The 26,593-nt window shown below is 40.5% G+C and overlaps 1 protein-coding gene across 10 annotated transcripts in view; it reads left to right on the top strand.

The window, feature by feature from the left end:
• pitpnm3 (PITPNM family member 3) overlaps positions 1-26,593 on the top strand; it is a 626,734-nt gene that overhangs the window by 385,473 nt on the left and 214,668 nt on the right. For all 10 annotated transcript variants that reach the window (XM_073053476.1, XM_073053473.1, XM_073053474.1 and 7 more), the window contains 2 exons: positions 16,782-16,858; positions 20,010-20,236. In XM_073053476.1, coding sequence (XP_072909577.1) covers positions 16,782-16,858; positions 20,010-20,236 — 304 coding nt within the window. The remainder of the gene's footprint in view (positions 1-16,781; positions 16,859-20,009; positions 20,237-26,593) is intronic.

The following is a 26,593-nucleotide window of genomic DNA, read 5'->3' as shown; positions in this document are numbered from 1 at the left end:
AAGCATTAGACTGAGGCCCTGCTGTTCTCTCAACTTGGGATAAGAAATCATGACATTCTGTTGATGAGGAGTTGGATGTTCCCCAGTATCCTGACCAGTGTTTATCTTTTACCTTCTGCCACTGAAATAGATCATCTTGTCAGCAGTTCTCTTCGCACATAGTCTATGGACATTGCTAGTGATTAATTGCCTGACTTGTCCATGAGGAGATAGCTTCAACGTGTCTTCTGTGACCAGTGTAGCCCATGTGCTGAAAGTTGTTCTCTTAGTGCTGTTTGCTGGTGAATGCTGTTAAGTTTTGTAACTCCAGGAGTTAATCAAACGAAAATCGCAGGAGACCGGGATAACGTGTGTCTTTTTATGTGTGTACATAATAAAGAACTTTTGTTCCCAGTGTGCAATGTGGGTGGTTCACCCAGAACTGGAAGTGATGTTGGTGAATAGGACACAGGCTCTTGGCGGGCTAGAGGGTCCCGAGCAAAATGTGGTCTAGCTGAATCCATTCTGTAAATCTGTAAATAAAATAGTTCTAGTGTTTTTATCCCGCAAGTTTAAAGGACAGACATAACATGGTGTCAGAAGTTGGTGTGAGGTCTAAATGCAAGGTGTAACTGAATACTGTGAACGACTAAGAAAGAGACGCTTGGTTCTGATGGAGAGAAGCTGCCAGCAAGAGAGCACGCTGTCTCGAAGTTCACCAAGAGACTTAGGGGAGAGGAGCCCAAAAAAAAAACCCTTCCCCTGAATGGATAACCTAATTCTACCTGCACCTATGCAGTTTATTGGCAATCTAGCTGATAATTGGAAATGCTTTAAACAGCAATTCAATATACATTTAGCAGTGAGTAGAGGCAGAGGTGTGGAGGAAAAGTTGAAAGTGTCTGTCTTTCTACACGTAATTAGTGAAGGTGCTTTAGACGTCTATAATAGCTTTCAAATTGATGAGACAGCCTTGTCATTGAATATTCTGAAAACAAAATTTGAGGAGTATTTTGTCCCAAGTAAAAACATCACGTCTGAAAGACATAAGTTCTTTTCCTGTGACCAGAAACAAAGTGTTAGCTTTGACCAATACTTAGTCGAGCTTCACACAATGAGTAAGTCCTGTGAGTTTGGAGACTTGAGAGAATCACTAGTCAGAGACAGAATAGTTTGTGGAATCCCAGATAATGTTGTTAGAGAAAGATTGCTCCGAGGAAAAGGTTTAATGCTGGTTAAGACTGTAGACATGTGTAGGGCACCAGAGACCGTACGGGCTCAAGCTGAAGAGCTGCCCAGGGCAGAAACAACAGTACATGCTGTGAAAGCAGACGGGCAGAGCACAAGGTGTTTCACAAATCAATTGCAAACAAAAGGGATGAGCTCAAACAACAAATGCAATGAATGTGGAGGTAGGCACGACCCAAAGAAATGTCCTGCTTATGGAAATTCTTGGAATAATTGTGGGAAGAAGAATCATTTTGCAAAGTGCTGTAAAGTTGGAGCTACCAAGAGAAAGGTGCACACTGTTGATGAAGAAATTGAGGAAGTCTTTGTAGATTCTCTTCAGACTGCTGGTGCTGGTAAAAATGAAGGGATTGTTCCAGTGACTGGGAATGAGACTGTAATTCCATTCAAGCTTGACAGTGGAGTGCAGATGAATTTGTTATCCAAGGATGATTACACGACTAATATTTACCCAGTGAAATTAAAGGTGACTGGCTATACTGGAGCTATGTTCCAGTAAAAGGGGGATGTATAAAGACCTCCAACACCAGGGACAGCACCTAATGGCACACCTACTGATTGTTAAGAAGAGATTACAGCCAATATTAGGTCTGACTGCATTGAAAATCTCAACTTGGTGGAAATAGTTTTTGTAGTGGCTTCACAGACCAAACGTGACCAAGCAACACTCAATAAAGTGCATGCAGGTGTCTTTGAGGAGGTCGGTTGCTTACCTGATGTAGCTCATGAAATTCATATCAGCATCCATGAGAGCTCTGGAGAGGTTATGCAAGAAAAGCACAAGAGCTCCACCTTCCATAGACAACAGTACCAGCTAAACTGGCATAATAGTCAGGATACCAGTGCTAAACACAGTGATCATGAAGAAGAAGTTGCCAGTCTTGCTTCCACATCATGCAGCTTTGTTTCAGAATCTGTCTCTCATCAACTGAGTTAAAGACTAGAAATCAAAAATATCTCCATGATCCTTTCTGAAGTTGAAGAGAAAAAATAAGAAGTAAGATTGGGAGACCACACCGACCCCAAGGTCAGAACAACACCACCAGCTCAACACAAACCAACAGGATGAGTTCAGACAATAGAAAATCTGCGGGTGTTAGAAATCTGAGCAACATACACAAAATGCTGGAGGAACCCAGCAGGCCTGGCAGCATCTATGGAAAATAGTACAGTTGACGTTTTGGTCTGAAACCCTTCCAACAGGAGGAGTTGCTATCTATGATATGCTGCCAACAGAAGGAGCTCTGTGAATTGAGATGGAATCAGTTTCACATGGCTATAGTCCAGGGCTCCCATGATGAGGCATATGGAGTGAATAATGGTCACACAGCAAGAATGAGAACAGAGATGAACAGATAGTTTCTTTGTAGAATGATGTGATAGAAATGAACAGTAAGATCAGAGTTCACAAAAGGACATTGGTATTATCGCAGCAAGTAAAAATGAGATATCTGTGGAAACAAATAGCAATCCAAAGTGTTCATTAAGCCACCACAGAGACTGATTGAGATCTATTGAGTGAATAAGCAACTGTATTTGCTCATCACAATTGACATTAATGTAAATATCTTTGTTGGAACGGACTATAGTTTCTTGCAAGTTTATGGGGGCATAGTATTTTTTTTTTGTTCTTTAAAGAGGAAGATGTGTTATTATGTGTGTACATAATAAAGAACCTCAGTTCCAGTGTGCAATGTGGGTGGTTCACCCAAAATGGGAAGTGATGTTGATGAACGGGACATGCTTTTGGTGGTCTGAAGGTCCTGAGTAAAACATGGTTGAGCTGAAGCCATTCTGTAAATCTGTTAATAAAATAGTTCTAGAGTTTTTACCCATGCAAGCTTGTCTTTGTGAAAGGACAAATATAGCTACGTGTCTGTTTAGTTTTACTTTGGTGCACCTATGCCATAAGGCAAGGCTTTACAGGAAAGCTTCACTGAGTGATGTGGGTCATAACGTATGAGTACATTGTCTGATGTCGCCATTTCTTTTGTCTTTTCGAAAGCCAACTCACACTGCTTTGTCCATTGCCGTTTCTTCCCGATCTGTAGTAATGAGTTCATGGGATGGAGCACAGGGGCCAGGTTTGGCAGGAACCTGTTATAGTAATTGACAACTCCTGAAAACAACTGCAAATGTGACCCGTCCTTCATGTCCTTTGCCCTTTGTGCATCCACCACTGCTTGAATTTTCACAGCACACTTGTGTAATGCTTGTGTGTCAATGATATGATCACAGTAAGTGACGTTTGGTTCAAATAATCCACACTTGTTGTGTCATGCTCTGAGTCCATAATCATTGAAACCTTTTAACACTCTTTGAGATTTTAGAGATGTTCTTTGTCATATTCTTTGGTAACATTGATGTAATTCAAGTAACACTTGAGTGCCTAGGCTGCCTTGCAGCATCTGATCCATAGCTTTTGGCCAGATTGCAGATGCAACTGTTAATTAAAAAATAAGCCTATTATAGAAATAAAGCTCCTTGTGAGTGTTTATGCAGAGAAACACTTTGTAGTCATCTATTGGTAGGCCTCAGCTAAGTCCATTTGGCTGAAGTGTTTCCCTCTAGAAATGTTCACAAAAGTATTCTCTATCCTTGGCAGATCTACTTTAGTTCTTGACTGATGGTGACATTAAAATCACCTCAGATCCTAACTGACCCATCCTTCTTGTCTACTAGGACCATTGGCATAGCCCATGGGCTCTACTCAACCTTGGAAAGAATTCCTTCAGCCTCTATGCGGTCTAGCTCACTAGCTACTTTATCATGGACCGTATAAGGAACCAGACGGGCTTTGTAAAATTTGTGTGTGATATTTTCATTTAACACTAGTTTACCTTTGATATGTTTGAGTTTTTCAATGCCAACCTTGGACCCTGCTGTGGCATCATCAAGTATCTTTCTTAATTCACTTCCAGATGACATTGTAGCAGGGGATGTGGCATGCATTTGAAAGATGGATTGGCAATCAAGTTGTAGTTGGCTCAGCCAGTCACAGCCCCAGGCCCTCCTGTTTTTACCACATACAAGCCCAATGTGGCTGGTTGGTTGTTGTATTTCACTGTTATGAATGTTATTCCCACAGAAGTTATCTTTTCTCCAGTATAAGTTCTGAGTTGGATATCTGCAGGCTTCAGTTTAGTATCTTTGAAATGCCGTTCAAACTCATTTTCTGGAATGACTGAAACAGCCAAGCCAGTGTCCAATTCCATTTTAATTAATTTGCCGTTCACGTCTGGTGTAAGCCATATTGTTTAACTATTATTAGTTTTCACAATGTACACTTAGGGCTACCCAGTCCAGTGTCACTCTCATCATTATCAGATTTTTCATCAACCACATACAGATTAGTGCTCTTTTTGAAACTGCAACCTGAGTTTTATCCTTAAATCTTCCCTGTGTGGTCCAATTATTTTTGCCTGCCTGGCATGCTTTTGTTATGTGCTCTATTTTGTTGCATTTTCTGCAAGATCTGCCTTTAAACCTGCATTGGTCTGGTGTATGTGAGTGCCTGCCACAACGGCAACACATTTATTTGGCCAAGCAGTTTTCTGTTTAGAGATTGCAATTTTGTTCACGCTCACTTTCATTCCTGACTGCAACTCAATTACTTCTCTTGCTGATGTATCCATTAATGCAGTAATTTCAACTGCTCACTTAAATGTAAGTTGTACTCAGTTAGGAGCTGTATTTGAATGCTTTGTTGTAAGTTTCCACAAACTAAATAATCTCTCATTGCATCATTAAGCCCATCACAGAACTGACAATGCTTGGATAATCCCTTCAATTCAGCCACCTAAGCTGTAATGAACTCTCCTTCCTTTTGGTTCTGCTTATGAAACTTAAAGTGTACTGCAATCATCAATGGTTTCAGTTCTAAATGTTCTGCATTACTTTCATAATATCAGCAAAACTCATTTTGGCTGGTTTTGTTGAAGCAGTAAAACTTCTTTATGCTTTTCCACCAATTGTACTCAGCAAAACTGTCACTCGTTTCTCATCAGCTTTTCCATTTGCTTTAAAATAATACTCAATTGACTCAGTATACATTGACCATTTATCTGTTATGCAATTGAATGCTCCAATATAACCAGCAATTTCTGCTTTTTTAAAAAAATTGTGATAATTATCACCCAGTACTCACTGGGCCAGCTGGTGGCATAGTGGCATCAGCGCTGGACTTCGGGGTGAGAGGTCCTGAGTTCGAATCTGGCCGGCCTCCTTGCATGCTCTCCATCCGTGCCTGGGTTGATATCGAGCTAGCAACTCGACCTCGTAAAAAAACCTGGAGAGGTGTGGGCTCCGCAAGGTTTCAGATGCCCAAGACACGTCAGCAATCACGCCTGTTTTCTTATTTTTTTTAACTTGACCATCTTTTTACCCTTCCGGCACCTCTCTCTCCCTTTTTTCCCCCCTCCAAAGCTTATTTTTGGAAGGCTTTATTTCTACACTTATTTTTGTAACTTGACCGTCTTGCTGTGCTTCAATAGGTGGGAAGTCATCTTGGGTTCGTTTTAGAACTTCTTTGTACCACTGCTATGTTTTGGAACTTCAGAAATTAAACAAAAGAAAAACACAGGAGCCTGATGTGTTCATTTAGCTTTACTTTTATGAAGTGTGCATATAGAAAATGGTGGCAAAATGATGTATGCCATTCACCTACTTTTACATATAACCCATAATGATTTGGATAAACAAAAAGAATTTTTACTCGTACACTATATTAAAATATTACTGAAATATTAAATACACAAAACACCAGGAAAAGCTTCAAACCATTATCATGTTCCTAGTTGTGCAATTATGGTGGGTGTTCGCTAATTGCTGTGCTTCCTGTGTTTTCAGTGCTGGTAAACGAGATTAATGTAGAATGGTTTCTTAATAGTTTGCATAGACAGAGTGGGTTGGGGTGACTATTTCTGTGTAGACTCTGACGCTAAACCTCAAGTGTACTTCTATTTTCCTTCTTTTCATTCCTCTCCTTTCTTTCGAAGGCATTTCCAAAGGCATTCCAATGAATGGGGGTTGGGGAAGGGGGAAGAGGTGTCAGAAATGAAAGCCAGTACAGGAGAATGTTGGTAATAAGATGGAACTGATGGTGATTTCACAACTACCAAGGCTAGCATTTTCATATTTTCTTTCCAATCCCTTCCTGTTGGTTTTATGCCAGGCCATTTTTGGTGAATGTGTTTTAGACTTTTCTCCCCTTTTCACGTTTAGAATCGCATTCTGGTGTCACTATTGAATGGTTCCATTCCAAGGTTATAGCACTGCCTTTGAATCAGCTTAAACCTCTCATTCAGATCTTACCCAAATGTGTGATCTAATCAGCTCTTAACCCACTGCATTCAGAGAAATGCAAACTTTGTCTGTGCTCATGTAGCACTTTTAGTCCAGGAATCATTTTGCTGAATCTACAGTATGATGCTGTAATATTGTTATTTTATTGTATCGACTTTAAAAATACTACATTTCCCTTTTGAGTAAAGTATATCTATTTGTTCTAGTTAGTGCAAGATGATAAACATGAATGTCATTTTATTGAGCATCATTAATCACTTGGGTAAGAACGAAAATTATCATTGTTAATGATGCATTTCTCCAGATGTAGCCTCAAACAGCTCAGACCGGTTAACAATTCCAGTTGTCTTGAGATCTAGTATTCATCAACTTTTGAAATAAGTTGCACTATCAGCTTTTGGTGAACTCTGTATGCGGACTGAATCTCTCTGCAAGGAGTGTGGGTTGCGGCTGTGGTGATTTAGGTGCATCGAGTACAATGACCTTCCTCAAGATTCACAGTTTGTTTGGAAATATCCATGGATGGATGAAGCACATCTGATTAATAGGAAAATTGCAAAAGAAGCCACGTTTAAATTTTAGTTAAACTCTGTGCTCTTTCTGCTTTTGTAGTTTGAAGGCTCTCTCCATTTAGAAAATGTGGCTGCGTTTGTTTCAAGCATCCTAGCCTAAAGCTCTTCTGTTATCTCTATGAGGAAAGCAGTTTCATCATCATAATGGTTTTAAGTAATGGAGCTGTTTATTTAGAATAAATCACTCATTACAGCACTAATACATAGAACATAATAAATAGGAGAAAGGGTAGGCTGTTTGACCCATCTATGACATTCAAAGGTTCAGAGGTTCAAAGGTTCATACAACTCTGAGATTCATCTTCTCCAGCTAGCCACAGAACAAGGAAAGAGCATGAAAGTCATTCAGCGAGAAACAACAAACCCACCCCCTGCACAACAAAGGACAGCATCCCAATCATCAAAACCACCCTCTTGCCCTGCAGAAAATGGAACAAGAACATCGACCCACAAACCACCTCCCCTCGCACAATAGAATGGAAGCGAGTGGGCGAAACACACAGAATATAAAGACTGAAAGTCTGGAAAAAGTCCAGTCAATGTGATTCATTTTAATACAATAATGGCGTACATGGCTGTAGACTCAGCTCCACCTACCTGTCTTTTCCCCATAACCCTGAATTCTCCTTAAATGCAAAAATATATCTAATTGTGTCTTCGGTATATTTGATGAGATAGCCTCTTTTGCTTTGCTGGGCAGAGAATTCCAGAGATCCATGACTCTCTGGGAAAAGTAGTTCCTCCTCATCTGTATCCTAAATCCAAAACCCTGTACCTTGAAGCTGTGTCTCCTAGTTCTAGTCTCACTTACCAGTGGAAACTACTTACCTGCCTCTTTCTATCCCTTTCATAGCTTTATATGTTTCTATAAGATACCCTCTCATTCTTCTGAGCTCCAGTGTATTTAGTCCCTGGTGACTCATTCGCTGCTCTTAGACTAACCTCCTCAACTCCAGAATCACCCTGATTCTCTTTGTTGCATTCAAAGACAGTATATCTTTGCTCAAATAAGGTTGCAGTACTCCAGGTGTGGCCTCTCCAGTATCCTGTACAGTTGCAGCATAACCTCCCTGCTCTTAAATTCAATCTTTCCAGCAATGAAGGCCAACTTTCCATTTGCCTTATTGATAACCTGTTGCACCTGCAAATTAACACTTTGTGATTCAAACTCAAGCACTACCAAGTGTCTCTGCCCAACTATCTTTCACAATTTAAATAATAACTTCATCTTCTATTTTTCCTTCCAAAGTGAATGAACTCCCATTTACCTTTGTTGCGTTCCATCTGCCAGACTATTTCCTACTCACTTAACCTATCTTTATTTCTCTGCAGACTCTCCACATCCTCTGTACAAATTGCTTTTCCAATCAATTTAGTGTTATTAGCAAACTTAGATACACTACACTTGGTCCCCTCTTCCAAATCGTTAATGTATATCATGAACATTTGTGGTTCTAGCATCAACCCCTGTGTCCCTCTGCTCGCCACTGACTGCCAACCAGGAAAAAACCCATTTATCCAAACTCACTGCTTTCTCTTGGTTAACCAATCCTCTATCGATGCTAATACAATACCCCCAACTCCATGCATAAATCTTTTATATGGCAACTTATTGAATGCCTTCTGGAAATGCAAGTATACAATATCTGCCTGTTCCCGTCTATCCACTGCACTCAGTATAATCCTCAAAGAACTCCAGTAGCTTTCTCAAGCCAGACTTGCCCTTTATGAGTTCATGCTGTGTCTTTCTGATTGAACAATTTCTATCCAGTTGTCTCACTCTTTCTTCCTTAAAGCTTCAAGCATTCTCCCGACTACAGACATTAAGCTAATTGGCCTATTGCTGCCTGCTTGGTTGCCAACATCCTTCTTTAAACAGTTTCGTGACATTCACTGCCTTTCAAAGCACCAGGACCAGCCCAGAATCCATAGATTTTTGGTTAATTATTACAAATTGTTACGAACCCCGTAACTGGGTCACCTACCAGCAAAGATAGAGAGGTCCGTTGAAGTCTGATGGTACTATTTTTAACAGTATTTATTAGTAAAAATACACAAAAATAATATCAATGCAAACATACAGATAATATACGTCGCCAATACTAAATCTAAAAGTGCGGGTATAATAATAATCAATAAGAAATAAGCTCTATCGTTGTCTAGGGGATAATGTATTGTCCGATGGAAATATAAAAGTCACTCAGTTCATTCAGGTTGCAGCCTTTGGTTGGAGTCAAGAGAGAGATTTTTAGAAACTTACCAGCTTTTCCTTTTAATGATTTCGAACCTTCGAGAGTTCCGTTGGTGTGGCCTCTCCTTTAGCTAAAGCCGTTCTTCTGTGGCGAGCCCGCCAATTCCCAGGCAAGGGAAGAGGATGCACGCGAGCCCCACCGGCTGTTGCTATTAAACGCTGTCACGGGATTTCTAGCGTTTCTCCTGGTGCGTCTAAAGGGGTTGTTCTCCAGACCCTCTTTTATCCTTACTCACGGGGTCTCAGATGTCAATCAGGTTGGGATGATGCAATCCCTCAACCAGCCCACGCTGGTCACCCCCTGAGGGCTTCAATGAATAGTACAGTACTCAATACACAATTCCGTCTCCAAGAGGCAATAGCCGTTATCAATGGTTCCGTCTTGTTGAGGCCAGGACACATTCCAAACCCTTGTGGATTCTGCGTGTCTCTCTCTCATTTCCTGGGTCCCAAACCCAAATTAATAGCGATCTTGTGATTCTCAAGAAGGAGGGGGCTACTTTGTACCCTTCGGCCCCTCAGAGTTGTGGCACATTCGTAACAAAAAGCATCTGCTTTAACTTCCGCCGTATTCTGTATAGCCTGGGATGCATCCCATCAGAACCAGGAGCATGTCAACTGTACAAATGAGAATATCTGACACAGATTATCACAGACATATAATGTTTTCCACTTTTAGCTGAAACGTGGCTTCAATGAATTAATTATGGGGAAAAATTAATTATCTGTTTTTCTTGGAGGTAGTTTCACTGATGGGATGTGCATTTAGACTAGAAAAAGAACTAAGTTAAAACAAGAATTAGGCACCCCTGTGAAAATGTCTTCTCCAGGAGACTTCACTGTAAGAGTTAAGGATACCTGTGAAAATTGAATTGACTTTATTACTTAAATCCTTCATATACATGAGGAGTAAAAATCTTTACGTTATGTCTCCACCTAAATGTGCAATGTGCAATTTTTAGTCATTTATAATAAATAGTATGTACAACAGGACAGTCAATATAACATAGAAATGCAGTTGCATCAGCCTGAATTAATCAGTCTGATGGCCTGGTGGAGGAAGCTGTCCCGGAGCCTGTTGATCCTGGCTTTTATGCTACGTTACCGTTTCCTGGATGGTAGCAGCTGGAACAGTTTGTGGTTGGGTTGACTCAGGTCCCCAATGATCCATCAGGCCCTTTTTACACACCAGTCTTAGTAAATGTCCCGAATAGTGAGAAGTTCACATCTACAGATGTGCTGGGCTGTCCTCACCACTCTCACCAATTTCTCCTCTTCTCCTCAAGGAGTCTTCATTTCATTTTCATCTCTGCCTCTCCTCTGACACTGGATGATTTTGTTTTGCAAAACAATTACAGTCAAGGTTAGTGTTTAGACACAGGTTCAATAAGCATTTCAGGTCCAAAAGCCATCACAGGATCTGAGTTTATAGCAGTTGCTACTTGCATTGAAATAACGTAATTGCTTTCAATTAACTGATGGAATATTATTACTGATTGACATCTCTTTTTTGTAAATCTGCCAAGTAATCTAACAGCATTTCTATTCTCATATACACAACCTATTAGCGAGTGATATTTTAATGAGTTATCCATTGTAATTACTATTAGCCAACTCATTAGTCCAATAAAAGAAAATTTGATACATGTGGGCATGTCATTTTCCCAGATAAAGCAAAATGATTTCAAATTCTGTTTTTGTTTATGATATTTTAGCTGCAACATTTTTATCATTCTTATACAATTTTAATGAGAGCTTATCAATCTGAAATCTTAACTTTGAATCTCTCTCCACAGATACTGACTGGCTGCTAAGTATTTGCTGCATTATACTTTTTGGCATCAGGAGTATTTTATTTTTAGATTATAGTTATGATTTTATTCTATACTTTTCAAATATCTTTAAAAAATTAATTGACGGTCATGCTTTTTCCTTCTTTGTTTGGTGTCTTTGAAATTTTTAAGTAGGGTTGGCTGCTTAAACAACTTGATGACAACAGTAGTTTCCTGAATTAATGCCAGGAAAGGGGGTATCTGTTTACATCAGCAGTGTTGAGGTTGTCAGCATTGAGAACATTAAGTTCCTAGGAGTGAACATCACAAAAAGGCTGTCCTGGTTGAACCATATCCTGGAAAAGCACCCCAGTTCCTCTGTTTTCTCAGGATGCTATAGAAATCCAGCATGTCCCCTTTACCTTCTCCAATAGTTATGGAAAGCATTCTGCTGGGCAGCTGCTCTGTCTGGGACCTGAAGAAACTACAGGAAATCATGGACGCAGCTCAGTTCATTACAGAAAGCAGCCTCCACTCTATAGGCTATGCCTATACTTCTCACTGTCTTGGTAAACCAGCCAGCGTATAGGTGTTTTCTCTTCTCCCGACCCCTGCGATCGGGCAGAAGGCACAGAAGCCTGAAAGTCTTCATCACCACTTCTATTCTGCACTTGTTAGGGGTGTCGAGCATTGCCCTTTTATAATAGAGATAACTCAGGGCCTCACAATCTAACTTGTAGCCTTGCACCTTACTGTGCATTTTTAAAAATTGAGTTATTCATTTATTGACAAACAGTGCTGAATAGGCTCTTCCGGTCCTTAGAGTTACACCACCCAGCAACCCCTGATTTAACCCTAGCCTAAGGATGGGACAATTTACAATGAACAATTAACCTACAAACTGGTATATCTTTTGACTGTGAGAGGAAACTGGAGCACCTGGAGGAAACTCACATAGTTGTGGGGAGAACGTACAACTATGTATGTAGTATGTACTATGTACTACTCATAGACGGTGGTGGGAATTAAAGCCAGATTGCTGTTACTGTAATGTGTTGTGCTGCACCACTGCACAAATGTGCCATTGTCTGCCTGCACTGCACTTTCTCTATAAATGCAACACCTTAATCTGCATTCTGTTATTGTTTTCCCTCGTGCTACCTCAGAGCAGTTATGTGATGAAGTGATCTGTGTGGATGGGATTCAAAACAGGTTTTCTAATGCGTTTTGGTACACGTAATGAGAAAAAGAAAACAATTTACCAATATCTTATGCACAGTTTGCATCCTTATTCCATGAGTGTGGCCTATCAAGATTTGCTATTTCTTTCTTAGTGCCTAGCTAGAATAGCAAGAATGGATCCCAGGTCAGTAGTGTGCTTCTCATGCAAGATGTTGGAAGACCTGGGAGAACTTCAGTCTTCCTGATTATTATGTCTGCAAGAAGAGCGTCTTGGTGCAGCTCTTTATGGACTATGTTAGGGAACTGGAGCTGGAGCTGGACGACCTTCAGTTCATTTAGGAGAATGAGGTGATAGATAGGACCTACAGGGAGATAGTCACACCTACCTGCATGAGACAAGAGGCTGGGTGACTGTCAGGAATGGGAAAGGGAATAGATAGATTATACAGAGTACCCCATCATCATTCCCCTTAATCAAAGGTTTATCATTTTGGATACCTTTGGGAGTGACGATCTACAAGGGGATAGCCACAGTGAACAGGTCTCTGGCACTGATTCAGCATCTATGGCTCTGAAGGGCAGGAAGAGGAGCAGAGGAGAGCAGTGATTATAGGGGATTCATCAGTTAAGGGAATAGAAAAGAGCTTTTGTGAATATAATAGAGACTCTCAGTTGATATGTTGCCTCTCAGGTGCCAGGGTTAGGGACAGCTTAGACTGGATCCATAGCATTCTAAAGAGGGAGGGTGAGCAGCCAGAAGTCATGATCTGTATTGCTACCAACAACATAGGGATGGCACCCTGAAGAGAGAATATAGAGATCTAGGTAGAAAGCTGTAAAGCAGGACTTCAAGGATAATAATTTCTGGATTGCTGCCTATGCCGTATGCCAATGAGGGTTAAGAATAGGAGGATATAGCAGTTGTAAGTGTAGCTGAAGAATGGGGGAAATTGGGAGCATAAATCAGGAACAGATTTACTCAGGCAAATGCACAACAGAAATGTGGAGTTTAATTAGGGAGTACTCACATTGGGTTCTGAATAGGTTTGTTCATTGAGGCAAGGAAAGGATGGTAAAGTGAAGGAACCATGATTGATAAGAGATGAGGAATATCTAATCTAGAGGAAGAAAGAAGCATCCTTAAATTTTAGGAAGCAAGGATCAGATGGTGCTCTTGAGAGTTATAAGTTTGCCAGGAAGGAACTTAAGAATGAACATAGGAGAGCTAGAAGGGGACATGAGAAGGCCTTGGTGAGTGGAGTTATGGGAAAAAACCCAAAATGTTCTACACATACGCTAAGAAGAGGAGAATGCCTAGAGTGATAGTAGGACTAATCAGGGATGAGAGAGGGAACATGTTCCTGGAGTTGGAAAAGGTGGGGGAAGTCCTAAATGAATATTTTGCTTCAGCATTCACCAGTGAGAGAGATGTTGATGAATATGTGGACAGCACAGATCAGGCAAATGTGCTAAAACTTGTTGATGTTAAGAAAGATGATGTGCTGGATCTTTTGAAAAGCATTAGGATAGATAAATCCCCGGGGCCAGATGCATTATATCCCTGATTACTATGGGAGCCAAGAGAAGAGATTGCTGCAATTTTGGATCTTTGCATCTTCACTGGCCACTTGGAGTGTGGCAAATGCTACTCCTTCGTTCAGGAACCATAGTAGGGATAACCCGGGGAATTATAGACAAGTAAGTCTTACATCAGTGACGGGCAGACTATTGGAGAAGATTCTTAGATACAGGATTTATGAGCATTTGGACAAATGTAGTGTGATTAGGGTTAGTCCTTGTGGCTTTGCGATTGGCAGGTCATGCCTCTCAAGCCTGATTCAATTTTTTGAGTAATTGTCCAAACAAATTGATGAAGGTAGAGCAGTGGATGTGGCGTATATGGATTTTAGTAAGGCGTTACTCATGATTGGCTCCTTCTGAAAGTCAGGTGGCATGGGATCCAGGGAAACTTGGCTGAATTGATTCAGAATGGGCTTACCTACAGAAAGCAGGGGATGGTAGTAGATGGAAGTATTCTGCCTGGAGGTTGGTAACCAGTGGTGTTCTGCAGGAATTTGTTCTCAGACCCCTGCTCTTTGCGATTTTTGTGAATGACCTGGATGCAGAAGTGGAAGGGTGGATTAGTAATTTTTTGAATGACAAAGGTAGTTAGTATTGTGGATAGTGAAGAAGTTTGTTGTAGATTACAACAGGACATTGATAGGATGCAGAGCTAAGCTGAGAGATAGCAGGCAGAGTTGAACTGGGAAAAGTGTGATGACACATTTCAAAGGCTGAACTATAAGTTAAGAGTGCAAGGTTATTGGCGGGATTCTTAGAAGTGTGAAGGAACAGAAGGATCTTGGGGTTCATGGCCATAGATCCCTCGAAGTTGCTGCGCAAGTTTTTGGGTGGTTAAGAAGACGGATTGAATGTTGACTTTCATTATGTGGGGTATCAAATTCAGGAGCCGTGAGGTAAATTTGCAGCTTTTAAAACTCTGGTTAGACCACACTTAGAGTATTTCGTTGAGTTCTGGTTGCTTCTTTATAGGAAGGATGTGGAAGTTTTAGAGAGAATTGAGGGAGATGCTGTCTGGATTAGAGAGCGAGGCTTATGGGGACATCCTGAGTGAGCTAGAGCTTTTCTCTTTGGAACGAAGGAGGATGGAGGTGGCTTGATAGAGGTATACAAGATGATAAGAGACATAGATAAAGTGGACAGCCAGAGACATTTTACCAGGGAGAAAGTAACCAATGTGAGGGTATATAATTTTAAGGTGATTGGAGGAAAGTATAGTTGAGAGGTCGGAGGTAGATTTTTTACACAGTGAGTTGTGGGTACGTGGAATGTGCTGCCAGGGATGGAAGTAAGGACAGATACATTAGAGACATTTAAGAGATTCTGATATAGGCTCATGGATGAAAGAAAAATGGAGGGTTATGAAGAAGGGAAGGGTTATATTGATCTTAGAGTAGGTTAAAAGGTCAACACAACATCATGGGTCACAGGACCTGTACTATGCAGGAATGTGCTATGTTCCATATTGGACAGAATTGTTCATACATAGATTAATTTTTACGAATGTATTTACTCATGCATTGCCAATTTTGCTTTCTATTGCTGCTTTTCATCCATAACATTATATGACAACCTCCACTATTTTAATCCAATTGGTAAATAGTGACTGTGCCTAGTACTGTTGTAAACAACAAACAGAAGTAAGCACATTATAAATTATGCTGTTATATCAGGGCATTTGAAATTGTATGAGCTTTGAAAGTATCCTCTTTTGCTTATAATTTTGTACACATTGTGTCATTTCCAACTGCTCTTACAAGTCCTTCAAACTAGTCCTTATTAAGTCATTATGGTGTCTCTTGAATTCATGCAAAAAGAGGCTGGAGACATAGAGAGCATGTCAATGATAGAACTGTGTGTATGACAACACTTCTAAAACTGCAGAATTATGACAACTCCAGAGGAGATCCTTTGGCCCGTTATGTCAGTGCCATGTTTGTTCAAGATTCACAACTGCATCCTTCAGGAGGCAGAATGGTTACAATTCTGAGCAGTTAAGATTCGAATGTGTAGATCTGGAGCTTAAAGGTACTTTAAGCTGAATCACCAGGGAGAAGTGCAATATCTAATTATTACCAGGATTTATTGAGTTCAATAGGCAAAGGTTGCCAAGGATAGTTTTCTTCAGGGCTAATTTAGTTTGAGATAAAATGTTAAATGTCAGGTCTATTCAATAATTTTCAATTTTTGCTGAATTGTTCTTCCTTTCCCTAATCAACACTTCACCCTGAAGCATTTTTCTTTCTTCAGAATAATCCACTGCTGCTTGACTCTGTTGTCCTCTATGAATTCAGCATTGGCTTCTGGGATTGAAATTTGGTAAATAGAAGCAACCGTTGCTTAAAGAGGCACAGGTTGAGTGTTCCGTTAGATGAAGAGATTACATTAGTTATGAAAATGTAGTGGAATATTTTATACAGAAGGGAAATTCTGGTCTACACTTTAAAAAGCTGATAGGCAAGCTGATGATAAATCTGTGGATTGCATTCCTGATGACTGTTGTTGAGTTGTTGTGTGACAATACCAACAGAAACTCTACTCAAATACTGCATCCCTTATGAAATTTCTCCATAGAGTTGAATATAGATAGGCAAATATCACTTAATCTTGAAGTATCTCTGTATCTTTTCATCTGGTCAAAGTTAGATTGGATTTTTGTGAACATAGTTTGGGCCTGAAATGAGAGAGCTGCCACAGTGACAGATCAACATCACAGATACATGACACCTGTCAAGAATTTGACAAACACCAATAGATCTGGGTGCTCATGAAAAATAGATTTCTGATACGACAGTACAACATATTGTACTTTAGAATTGCTACATTTTAACTGGATTGCAACCACTTGCGCCCAAGTCAAATTGAGAAAACTGTACCTATTTTTTTTTGCAGGGGATGCATACAGAGATTCTCTCAGTAGGCAGGTATGTCCTACCCAAAGCAGCATAGAGGGACAAGAGGATTCAGAGGTATGTAATCTTAAACAAGTATATGCTTTTAAACAAGTATACAAAAGTTAAATCAACAGTTCTGATTGCTACACAAAATTCAGACAATTTTTCTCTGGTTTAGGAGGCAGGAAAAAAAAGGATCATCAGTTTTAAAATTGCCACTTAGGTGTATGAGGGAAGATATTAGATGAAAGTTATAGAAGCTTGGGATATCGTGCATAAAGGGATTATTGAAGTAAAGAGCACAATGTTTGTTTAAAGGAAAAGTAGATACATTGGAAGTGGAAATACTTCTTATTTGAGAGGTGTACTTCAAGAGAAGTATTGAAATTGTAGGTAATAAACTGACCAAAAGACTGGATTGCAAGTGAGTCAGTATAGACAGATTGGGGAAATGCTATCCTTTATCAGGTGAACTTTTATGATTCGTTGATGTTTCTTCAGATACTCTTCAGAAAATACTTCTAAAACGTAGTTGTTTCAAATACCAGAGAGAGTTAGGTTGTTGTAGGATAATGTGGTACTTACTTTAATTACATATTTGAAATTAAGGAGAAAATGAGTAGGAAAAATTAGTGTGGAAAAGCCAAGTTCAAATAGAGTTACAGTACCTACATTGACCTCTGTCTGTGAAGTTATACTTAAAATGAACTTGTTCTAATGAACCAAACAAATAATTATGATGAGGCCACACAATGATTTAGAGTTAATATGGAAACTATTCAGTTCCCTGGTGCTTAAAAACTGCACCTTGATGATTGTAAACAAGTAGCCCGACTCACAAAAATACGTTTGTAGTTAATCGATTTCCTGCCGTAATGAATAGGATGCCACTTCCTAATAGAAACTAGCAAGTAATTGAGAACCCACATAGTTTTGTTTTATAAAGGTAGTGCAATTAGGTTACAGACAGGGAAATAAAGCCAGGTACAATGCAACCAAAATAAATCAGTGTTGGCTTAATTCGTCTTTGTTTCTAGTTTGTATTTTTCATCTGGTAGGAGAAGCTGTTCTTAATGGACAATGAAAGGGCATCTCACTCAAACCTTGAGCTTGCAAATATTTATGATTAATTATGTAAGTGGATAAGTGATGCTATGTTAGGTTCTATTTTCTATTTTGATCTGAAATAGCAAGGAAAGTTTGTTATCTTGGGGAGTTGGTTTCACATACAATCAATATAATTGAGGTTATTTTCAGCTAGAAAAGTTATATATACATTGTTTACTATTTGGACCACAACCATCAGCCAGATGAAGAATCCCAGGATAAAAAGATCTTCAGGGTCACTTGTTTGTATTGGAGTGACATTCAGAAATGGAGAATTCTGTAGTTTGAATGAGACGCAGAGTAGATCTCTGTCTCAGATCTTGCTTGCAGTGTCCGCTAGAATTCAGTAAGTGAGTATAGTTCCCTCCATTGTTAAGCACCTTTCCAAAATGAAGGAGTGAGATTGGGTTAATTATTGAAACAAAAGTGCCAATGAACAGAAACTAGATTGCATTTGGCATGTCGCTACACTAACGCATGTTGATGAACTGCTGTGTGCTTGTTTTTGCAGAAGTGTCACTCTACAATAGTGGTCACCAACCTTTTAAGCCCAAGATCCCCAATCTCGGCCTTAGTAAAAGGCAAGATCGACCCAGATCAATTAGTTACACGCATGCGCATCGGGGCAGAAAAGATCGGATGTAAAACACCACAACCTGGAAGTAGAAATAATGTATAAACATCAGGGGTCATCACCCGTTTTCTGCACCGCGGACCGGTTTAATATTGACGATATTCTTGCGGTCTGACCAACAGTGGGGGGGGGGGGGTGTTAAACGTTATGGGAATACAGCGATACTCGAAGCAGGTTCCTTATGTCCAGTCTATTCTGCAAATTAGTTTTTGTGGCTTTCGACACTTAGCTTCTGTCCTGCTTGCTCACGTTTTTTTTCTGCTGAAAAGCTCAATGGGTTTGTCTTTAAGTGCAGGGTGCTTGGACTCAAGGTGCCGAAGCAGTTTTGAGTGCTTCATTGCCTCATTAGACAGCCTCTGGGCCCGAACTCCAGCCTCCCGCCCACCCGCTACCAGACGCCTTGGCCAGGTGTGGCTGGCCGTGGATGAAAGAGTCAGGGCCGGAGGTTCCCGTGCCGGGGCCGCGGCGGTTGCAGTCCAGAGAGAGCGACCGAGTGAGGGAGGAGTGCGACAGGATGCGTGTGTGCCCCCCTTGTAGGATCTATCGGCCGACAAAAGTTTGTTTCAGTAGATCGCGGCGAGGTAGCTGCTCTGATACTTCCAAAACGCTGAGCCCGAATTAGGCCGTCTGCAAATATTTTAGCACCGGATTCCCCACGAACATTCAGTGTGGTAAACAGGTTTAGAGGCAGTGCTCCAGGCCAGTAGCGACGGTACTTCCCGCCGGCCGCCCAAGGCCAACCAGTGATCCCTGGTGCGAGGGTATCACTGCGGTTAGGTGACTGATGACCTCGCGTCGGTTCAAGTTCAACAGTGAGCGTAACAGGGAATGAGGAAAGGTGCAGCTGACTCCTATCGTTTCCTCGCTGAAGTACACTGTGTAGTGCGGGGGAGCTACACGCGTGCGCACTGGGCAGATAGAACGGAACTAAAACCCGCAACCCGGAAACAATCTCTCAACAGTATTTGTGTATTTATTTTTCTTTTTTTTTCGGGATCTACTGGGAAAGTCTCAAAGATCGACTAGTCGATCGCGATCGATGGGTTGGCGACCACTACTCTACAACAACATCCCATGCACCATCAATCTACAGGCCATGACACTCAGGGACTTGGGCAATATTATTTATTTTTGTATGTTGTACTGCTGTTGTAACTATACGTGCCTTATGCTGTGCGTGATTGTTGGTACTGCGTTTTGCACCTAGGCTCCAGAGCAACGCTGTTTAGTTTGGCTGTATTCATGTGTATGGATGAAGAACAATTAAACTAAAACTTGAAAACATTAGCCAGAATCTCCTTAAGAAGTGCATATAAACTTATCTCCTTTAGCACATGTAAAATCTATGTGGAGAACCCAAATATGATTTGGTTCGTTGACTGCTGTCCACCAATAATCGACTTAATTTCAAAACTCTATGTTAACCTTACAGGGTTTTTACCCCCATTTGGTTGTACGCTTTTTCATAGTGCTGTGTTTCAACAGGATGTGAGAAAGTGCAAGATTCGTGTACTTATCCTGATACTACATGGAGGGAATATTCTGGACACAGGAGGAGGAGACCAGAACTCCAAGGCAGCTGATGTCAATACCTTTACTTCTGTCCTCGAAAATGTGACCAGTGACCATTTTCCAGCAGCTCTCGGCCACTTTCTCGTCAAGTTAGTCCCCTGCCCTCCTATCTGCTCTGAGGCGTTCTCACTGGTTTCTAAGTAAGTACGTCTGGATGTATTTAAATGCTATTTTCTTGACGTGTTGTGTTGGATCATATACCCTCAGTGGCCACGTTTTTGGGTAAATGAAATCGCCATTGAGTGTATGTTTGTGGTCTCCTGCTCTTGTAGCCCTTCTCCTTCAAGGTTCAAGATGTTGTGCATTCAGAAATGCTCTTCTGAACACCATTGTTGTAACATGTGGTTATTTGAGTTACTGTCACCTTCCCGTCAGCTTGACCAGTCTGGCCATTGTCCTCCAACCTCTTTCATTAACAAGGCATTTTCTCCCACAGAATTGCCACTCATTGGATGTTTATTTGTTTTTGCACCATTCTCTGTAAAGTCTTGAGACTGCTGTGGATGAAAATTCTAGATCAGCAATTTCTGAGACACTCAAGCTACCCCATCTGGCACCAACAATCATTCCATGGTCAAAGTCACATATGTCACATTTCTTCCTCGTTCTGATGTTTGCTCTGAACAACATTTGAACCTCTTGACCCTGTCTGTATGTTGCTGTAACATGATTGGCTGATTAGATATTTGCATTAAAGTACAGGTGTACCTAATAAAGTAGCCACAGACGTATAACAGGATTCAAATTTTTAATGGGACTTTTGGTTGTTGGAAAGTATTTTTTTACCCCTTTCCTTCAATGGAAAATCAAAACAAAATAACAAATGTGAGACTTCTTGCTTGTCCTTTTTGTGTTTTTTTAAAAATTCTTTGATAGCTCTCATTATCGTTGTGGCCTTCTCTTTTAGTTAGGTGGTGCAGGTTACCTTGACAAGGCACACAAATCAAACTAGTTCTCAAGGTGGCAGGATAAAATAAAATGTGCAAACCATACCGTTCACTGAGAAGGTAGCAAGCTGTTAGATGTAGTCACTGCTTGTGAGGTGCTGGGACTGGTACATAGCACCCACAGCAATTTGACAAGTCCTTCAATCTTCTAGTCTACAGAGAAGCCAAGAGAGATTAAATAAACTAAATAGCAATATCGTTTAATGGAAGAGGTGCTTTAAAACAAAGGGTAATATCGGCAGCCAACTTCAGAGCTAAGCTTATGTCTGTCTTCTTTCTCTCCCTTCAATTCCAACACAGGTTGGTTGTCATCTTTTTTTTTATCTTGATGCCATTCTCACTCATCCCTGTAACGGTGGCTTCCATAGCTGTTCAACGCTGATGGAAGTTGCTAAGGTTTATTCTGCGGAGTCTTTCAAATATGCCAGTGTTGTCTTGGGCACCTGGTAATTAATCTCTGAGTTTTAAATATGAAAACTTCATAGAATGCAGTCGAGGTTAAGTTTTTAAAAATCTTATTCACTAGTACATACACTCGGTGGCTCGTTACACGTACTTGTTAATGCTCATTAATTGGTCTAATCAACCAATCGTATAAGCAACTCATTGCATTAAAGTGTACAGATGTGGCCAAGAGGTTCAGCTGCTGTTCAGACCAAGCATCAGAATGCGGAAGAAATGTGACCTAAGTGACCTTGACCGGGGAATGATTGTTGGTACCAGATGAGGTGGTTTGAGGATCTCAGAAACTGCTCATCTCCTGAGTTTTTCATGCCCAGTAGTCTCTAGAACTTACAGAGAATGGTACGGAACACAAAAAAAAAGAACCAGTGAGAGGCAGTTTTGTTGATGAAATGCTTTGTTAATGAGAGAGGGCAGAGGAGAATGGCCAGACTGGTTGAAGCTGACAAAAGGGTAAAAAAACTGTGTTATGACGGTGTAGTGCAGATGAGTATGCCTGAACATACAATTCATCAAACTTTGAAGTGAATGTCTACAGCCACAGAAGACCACACCAGGTTTCAGTCTTGTACCTAATTAAATGGCATCAGCATCGGACTTTGAGGCAAGTGGTCCTGGGTTCGAAGCTCGCCGGTTTCTTGCACGTTTTCCTTCCGTGTTGGGTTGAATGTTATTTAGCAACTTGGCCTCATAAAATAAAAAGATAAAAATGCTATAGAAACAGCCAGGCGGTTGCCCAATTAGCCACAAGGCTTGGAGAGCAATAGCAACAATAGCAACCTAATAAAATGGCCACTGATCGTATATGCACGGATACAAAGAGTTCAAAAGTCAGGTAACATGATGAGGAAGGCAAGTCCACGTCCAACCATTACATCCAGGAGCGTTAAGTTTAGTTTATTGAACAAACCTTAAATAAAAGCTGGTATACAGTAAGTAATGACAGGATTTTTGGATTGTCATGAAATCTCATCCATTTTGTTGATATGCTTAAGAGAAGGTAATGTGCAGACCGTATACAGACTGGGTAGCTGCAAACTGACAGAAATGCAAATTCTTACCTGCATTCCGGGATGCCATAAGAAAGCATTCAGTTTGGACACTCGAGGTTTTACATGTAATTGCTACCCTTGATCTTTTCCAAATGAATTTTTAAAGAAATAGAAAATATGAAAGAATCATTTCAAGTGGAATCATTTTTCAGGATGTTGAAAATAAATCAAGTTGTAATTCATGGAACATGTTAAAACGTTTTATAGATTCAGAAAATGCTTGAAAATGCATTATTCCACTTAGAATTTTGTCATTAAAGGATTAGATGAGAAGCTAGACTGGACTGCCAACACAGATGCCTTGTGCAGGAAGGCACAGAGTCGACTGTACTTCCTAAGAAGGTTGGCATCATTCAATGTCTGTAGTGAGATGCTGAAGATGTTCTATAGGTCAGTTGTGGAGAACGCCCTCTTCTTTGTGGTGGCGTGTTGGGGAGGAAGCATTAAGAAGAGGGACGCCTCACGTCTTAATAAGCTGGTAAGGAAGGCGGGCTCTGTCGTGGGCAAAGTACTGGAGAGTTTAACATCGGTAGCTGAGCGAAGGGCGCTGAGTAGGCTACGGTCAATTATGGATAACTCTGAACATCCTCTACATAGCACCATCCAGAGACAGAGAAGCAGTTTCAGCGACAGGTTACTATCGATGCAATGCTCCTCAGACAGGATGAAGAGGTCAATACTCCCCAATGCCATTAGGCTTTACAATTCTACCGCCAGGACTTAAGAACTTTTTAAAAGCTATTATTAATGCTTTTTGAGATAGTGATTTAGATGCATATCATATTTTTTACTGAGTTAAGTATTGTATGTAATTAGTTTTGCTACAACAAGTGTATGGGACATTGGAAAAAAGTTGAATTTCCCCATGGGGATGAATAAAGTATCTATCTATCTATCTATCTAGATTGAACATTTTTCATTGGTGATAAATAGAAATTGATGCATTGGCTCTACTGTAGATTATCTGTCATTACAAACGGCAGGTATTAAGTGTTCAGATCTGACATTCAACTGAATGCAGGCATTAGCTTGAAACACCTGGAGATTCTGGCAACAAGCAGGTATTATAACAATACAGGCAGCAGCAAGCAAGTGTTCTGTGATGACAGCGCTTTTTATACTCTTTCGTTGGCAAAACCAGTATTTTTAATTTCTAGCCCAAAATGGTTTGGTTGGAATAGTTGTTTGACCTTCCAAACATAACCTGATGTTAACCAGATTGTTATGAGTACTTATGTTTAGATTGGATGGAGATGATAGATTTCCTTCTCTGGAGGAACTGCTATTTCAGATGGTTTTATTGGCAACACAATTGTTTCATGTTCACAGCAAGTGAACTCTCTTTTCACTTCGGGTTTAATTTACAATTGCTTAACTAAATTTCCTTGATCAAATTAGAGCTTCCATTATATCATTAGATCTTTTGATTTGGGTAGTTCGCTGTTTGAGGAAATTTGGTATGTCACCAAAAACACTGTAAAATTTATGCAGGTGTACATACCGTGGAGAGCATGCCAACTGCCTCCATCACTGGCTGGTATTGGGGTGTGGGGGGTTGGGGCTACTGCACAGGATCAAAGTAAGCTGCAAAGAGTCATAAACTTAGTCATCTCCATCGTAGGCACTAGCCTCTTTAGTATCCAGGACATCTTCAAGGAGCGATGCCTCAAAAAGGCTATGTTCATCATTAAGGACCCCCATCACCCAGGACATGCCCTCTTCTCATTGTTACCATCAGGAAGGAGGTACAGAAGGCTAAAGACACTCACTCAATGATTCAAGAACAGCTTATTCTGAATGGACAGTGAACTCATGAACACTACCTCACTAATTTTTTTGCACTACTTAATTTAACTATTTTATATTCATAAAAGCATGCAGACATGATCAAGAAGTTCAGTTGTTTTTCAGACCAAACATCAGAATGGGGAAGAAATATGGCATGATTGTTGGTGCCAGATGGAGCTGTTTGAGTCAGAAACTTCTGATCTCCTGGGATTTTCACGTACAATAGTCTGTAGCGTTTACAGAGAATGCTGCGAAAAACCCAGAAAAAAATCTAATGAGCAGCAGCTCTGTGGGTGAAATGCCTCGTTAGTGAGAAACTTCAGAGTAGAATGGACAGGCTGCTTCAAGCTGAGAGGAAGGTGGCAATAATTCATATGTTCCAGAAGAACATCTCTGAATGCATTGCACATTGAGCCTTGAAGTGGATAGGCTACAGCAGCAGTAGACTACGAACATTCAATCTGTGGCCACTTGGTTAGGTACAGGAAGCACATCACAAAGTAGCCACTGAGTGTGAATTTCTTTCCCTTGGACCATTCTGATTTGCATATTTCATTTTCATAACTAGAATGAAACCACACTGTATAGTTAAAGTAGAATGCTTCTCCACTATCACATTTACTCATTGAGTTTGGTCTCTCACTGTTACGTCACTTTTTGCACACATGCATTACAATAACTTATTAAGGATGTGAACCTATTAACCCACGCAAATACTGGGAGATGCTTTAATGCTTTTTAATAAGAGATGTACTCCAATGTCCTGTTTCCCCATATTTTCTGCTTTTCTCAGTCGTTGAGAGATGAGAAGAGCTGGCACTAAAAGGTAAAATAGTTTTCATATCTGCTATGCCATCCTGCTGTAGTGATTAGGTACACATGTGAAAAATGCAACAACTGGAGTCCTGGTGAACACTGGGTCAGAAACACTGGTAAGTGGAAAGAAAATGTAGTAAATGCTACTAGAGACCCAGATGCCTAAACCTTTGGGATTTCCTAACAGCAGGGCAGTGGATTCCTGGAGTTGTCCTGTATTGCGATTAGAATGGTACCAGGTGCAGGAAAACATGCTTCCTTCATACTTAAGTGAACTGTAATGAGTAGAATTTCATCCTGGGCTTAATTTTCCTTTGCCTGCTGCTGATTCTGAAACAAGGATGATTTTTCAATTTTGTCAATAGGAAGAGATTGCAAAGATTGTAGAAGTAACATTTATTTATTGATTTTTTTTATTCTTCGCTTTCAAGCTTTTGCTGAAATCTGTAATGTCCTGTGGCTGATAATAAGGCTCATGGTAAAGTTATTTCATACATAATTTACAGGCCACTGCTTCCAAAAGGCATGAATTGTAACGCACTACATTTAGGTGTTCACTTGCAAGCTTTTAAAATTAAATCTAGGATAGGCCACGGTGTGAAACACATTATGCACTGCATGTCATAATATTTTAACTGCAGATGTAAAGACACTCAGGAGAGGGGTAGGGTGTGAGTATGATGTGCACTCGCATTGCACCACATCATACTTGTTCAGATGTGCCTTGCGTTAGCTTCCTGTGGAAATCCCATGACCTAGAGGTTTTGCTGCCATACCATTCCAACAAGAATCTTGAATGGTTCTGGAGGACTGGAAAATTGCAAATGTCACTCCACTTTTTAAGAAGGGAGGCAGGCAAAAGACAGGACATTATGGGCCAGTAAGCCTGTTGTCAGTGATTGGTAGGAATTTAGAGTCCATTATTAAGGATTTTAGAGTCCATTATTAAGGATAAGGTGTCAGGGTATTTAGAAACACACAATAAAATAGACTGAAATCAGCATGGTTTTCTTAAGAGGAAATTTTGCTGAACAAATTTGTTGGAATTCTTTGAGGAAATAACAGGCAGAATGTTGATGTTGTTCACTTTAATTTCCCGTAGGCTTTTGACAAGGTACTGCACATGGGGCTACTAAGCAAGATAAGAGCCCATGGGTATTATAAGACAAATATTAGTATGGGCAAAAGATTAGCTGTCTGGCAGAAGGCAAACAGTGGGAGTAAAGGGGGGCTTTTCTGGTTGACTGCCGGTGACTAGCAGAGTTCCACAGCGGTCAGTCTTGGATCTGCTGCTTTTCACGTAACATGTTAATAAACTAGATGACAGAATTGATGGTTTTGTGGCCAAGATACAAAGGCAGGTGGAGGGGCAGGTAGTGTTGAGAATGCAGGGAGACTGCAGAAGGACTTGGTATTGGTGGTGAGGAAGGCA

The sequence above is a fragment of the Hemitrygon akajei genome, chromosome 8 (assembly GCF_048418815.1).
Source record: "Hemitrygon akajei chromosome 8, sHemAka1.3, whole genome shotgun sequence".
Taxonomy (NCBI): Eukaryota; Metazoa; Chordata; class Chondrichthyes; order Myliobatiformes; family Dasyatidae; genus Hemitrygon; species Hemitrygon akajei.
This window is presented reverse-complemented; position numbering and strand designations above follow the sequence as displayed.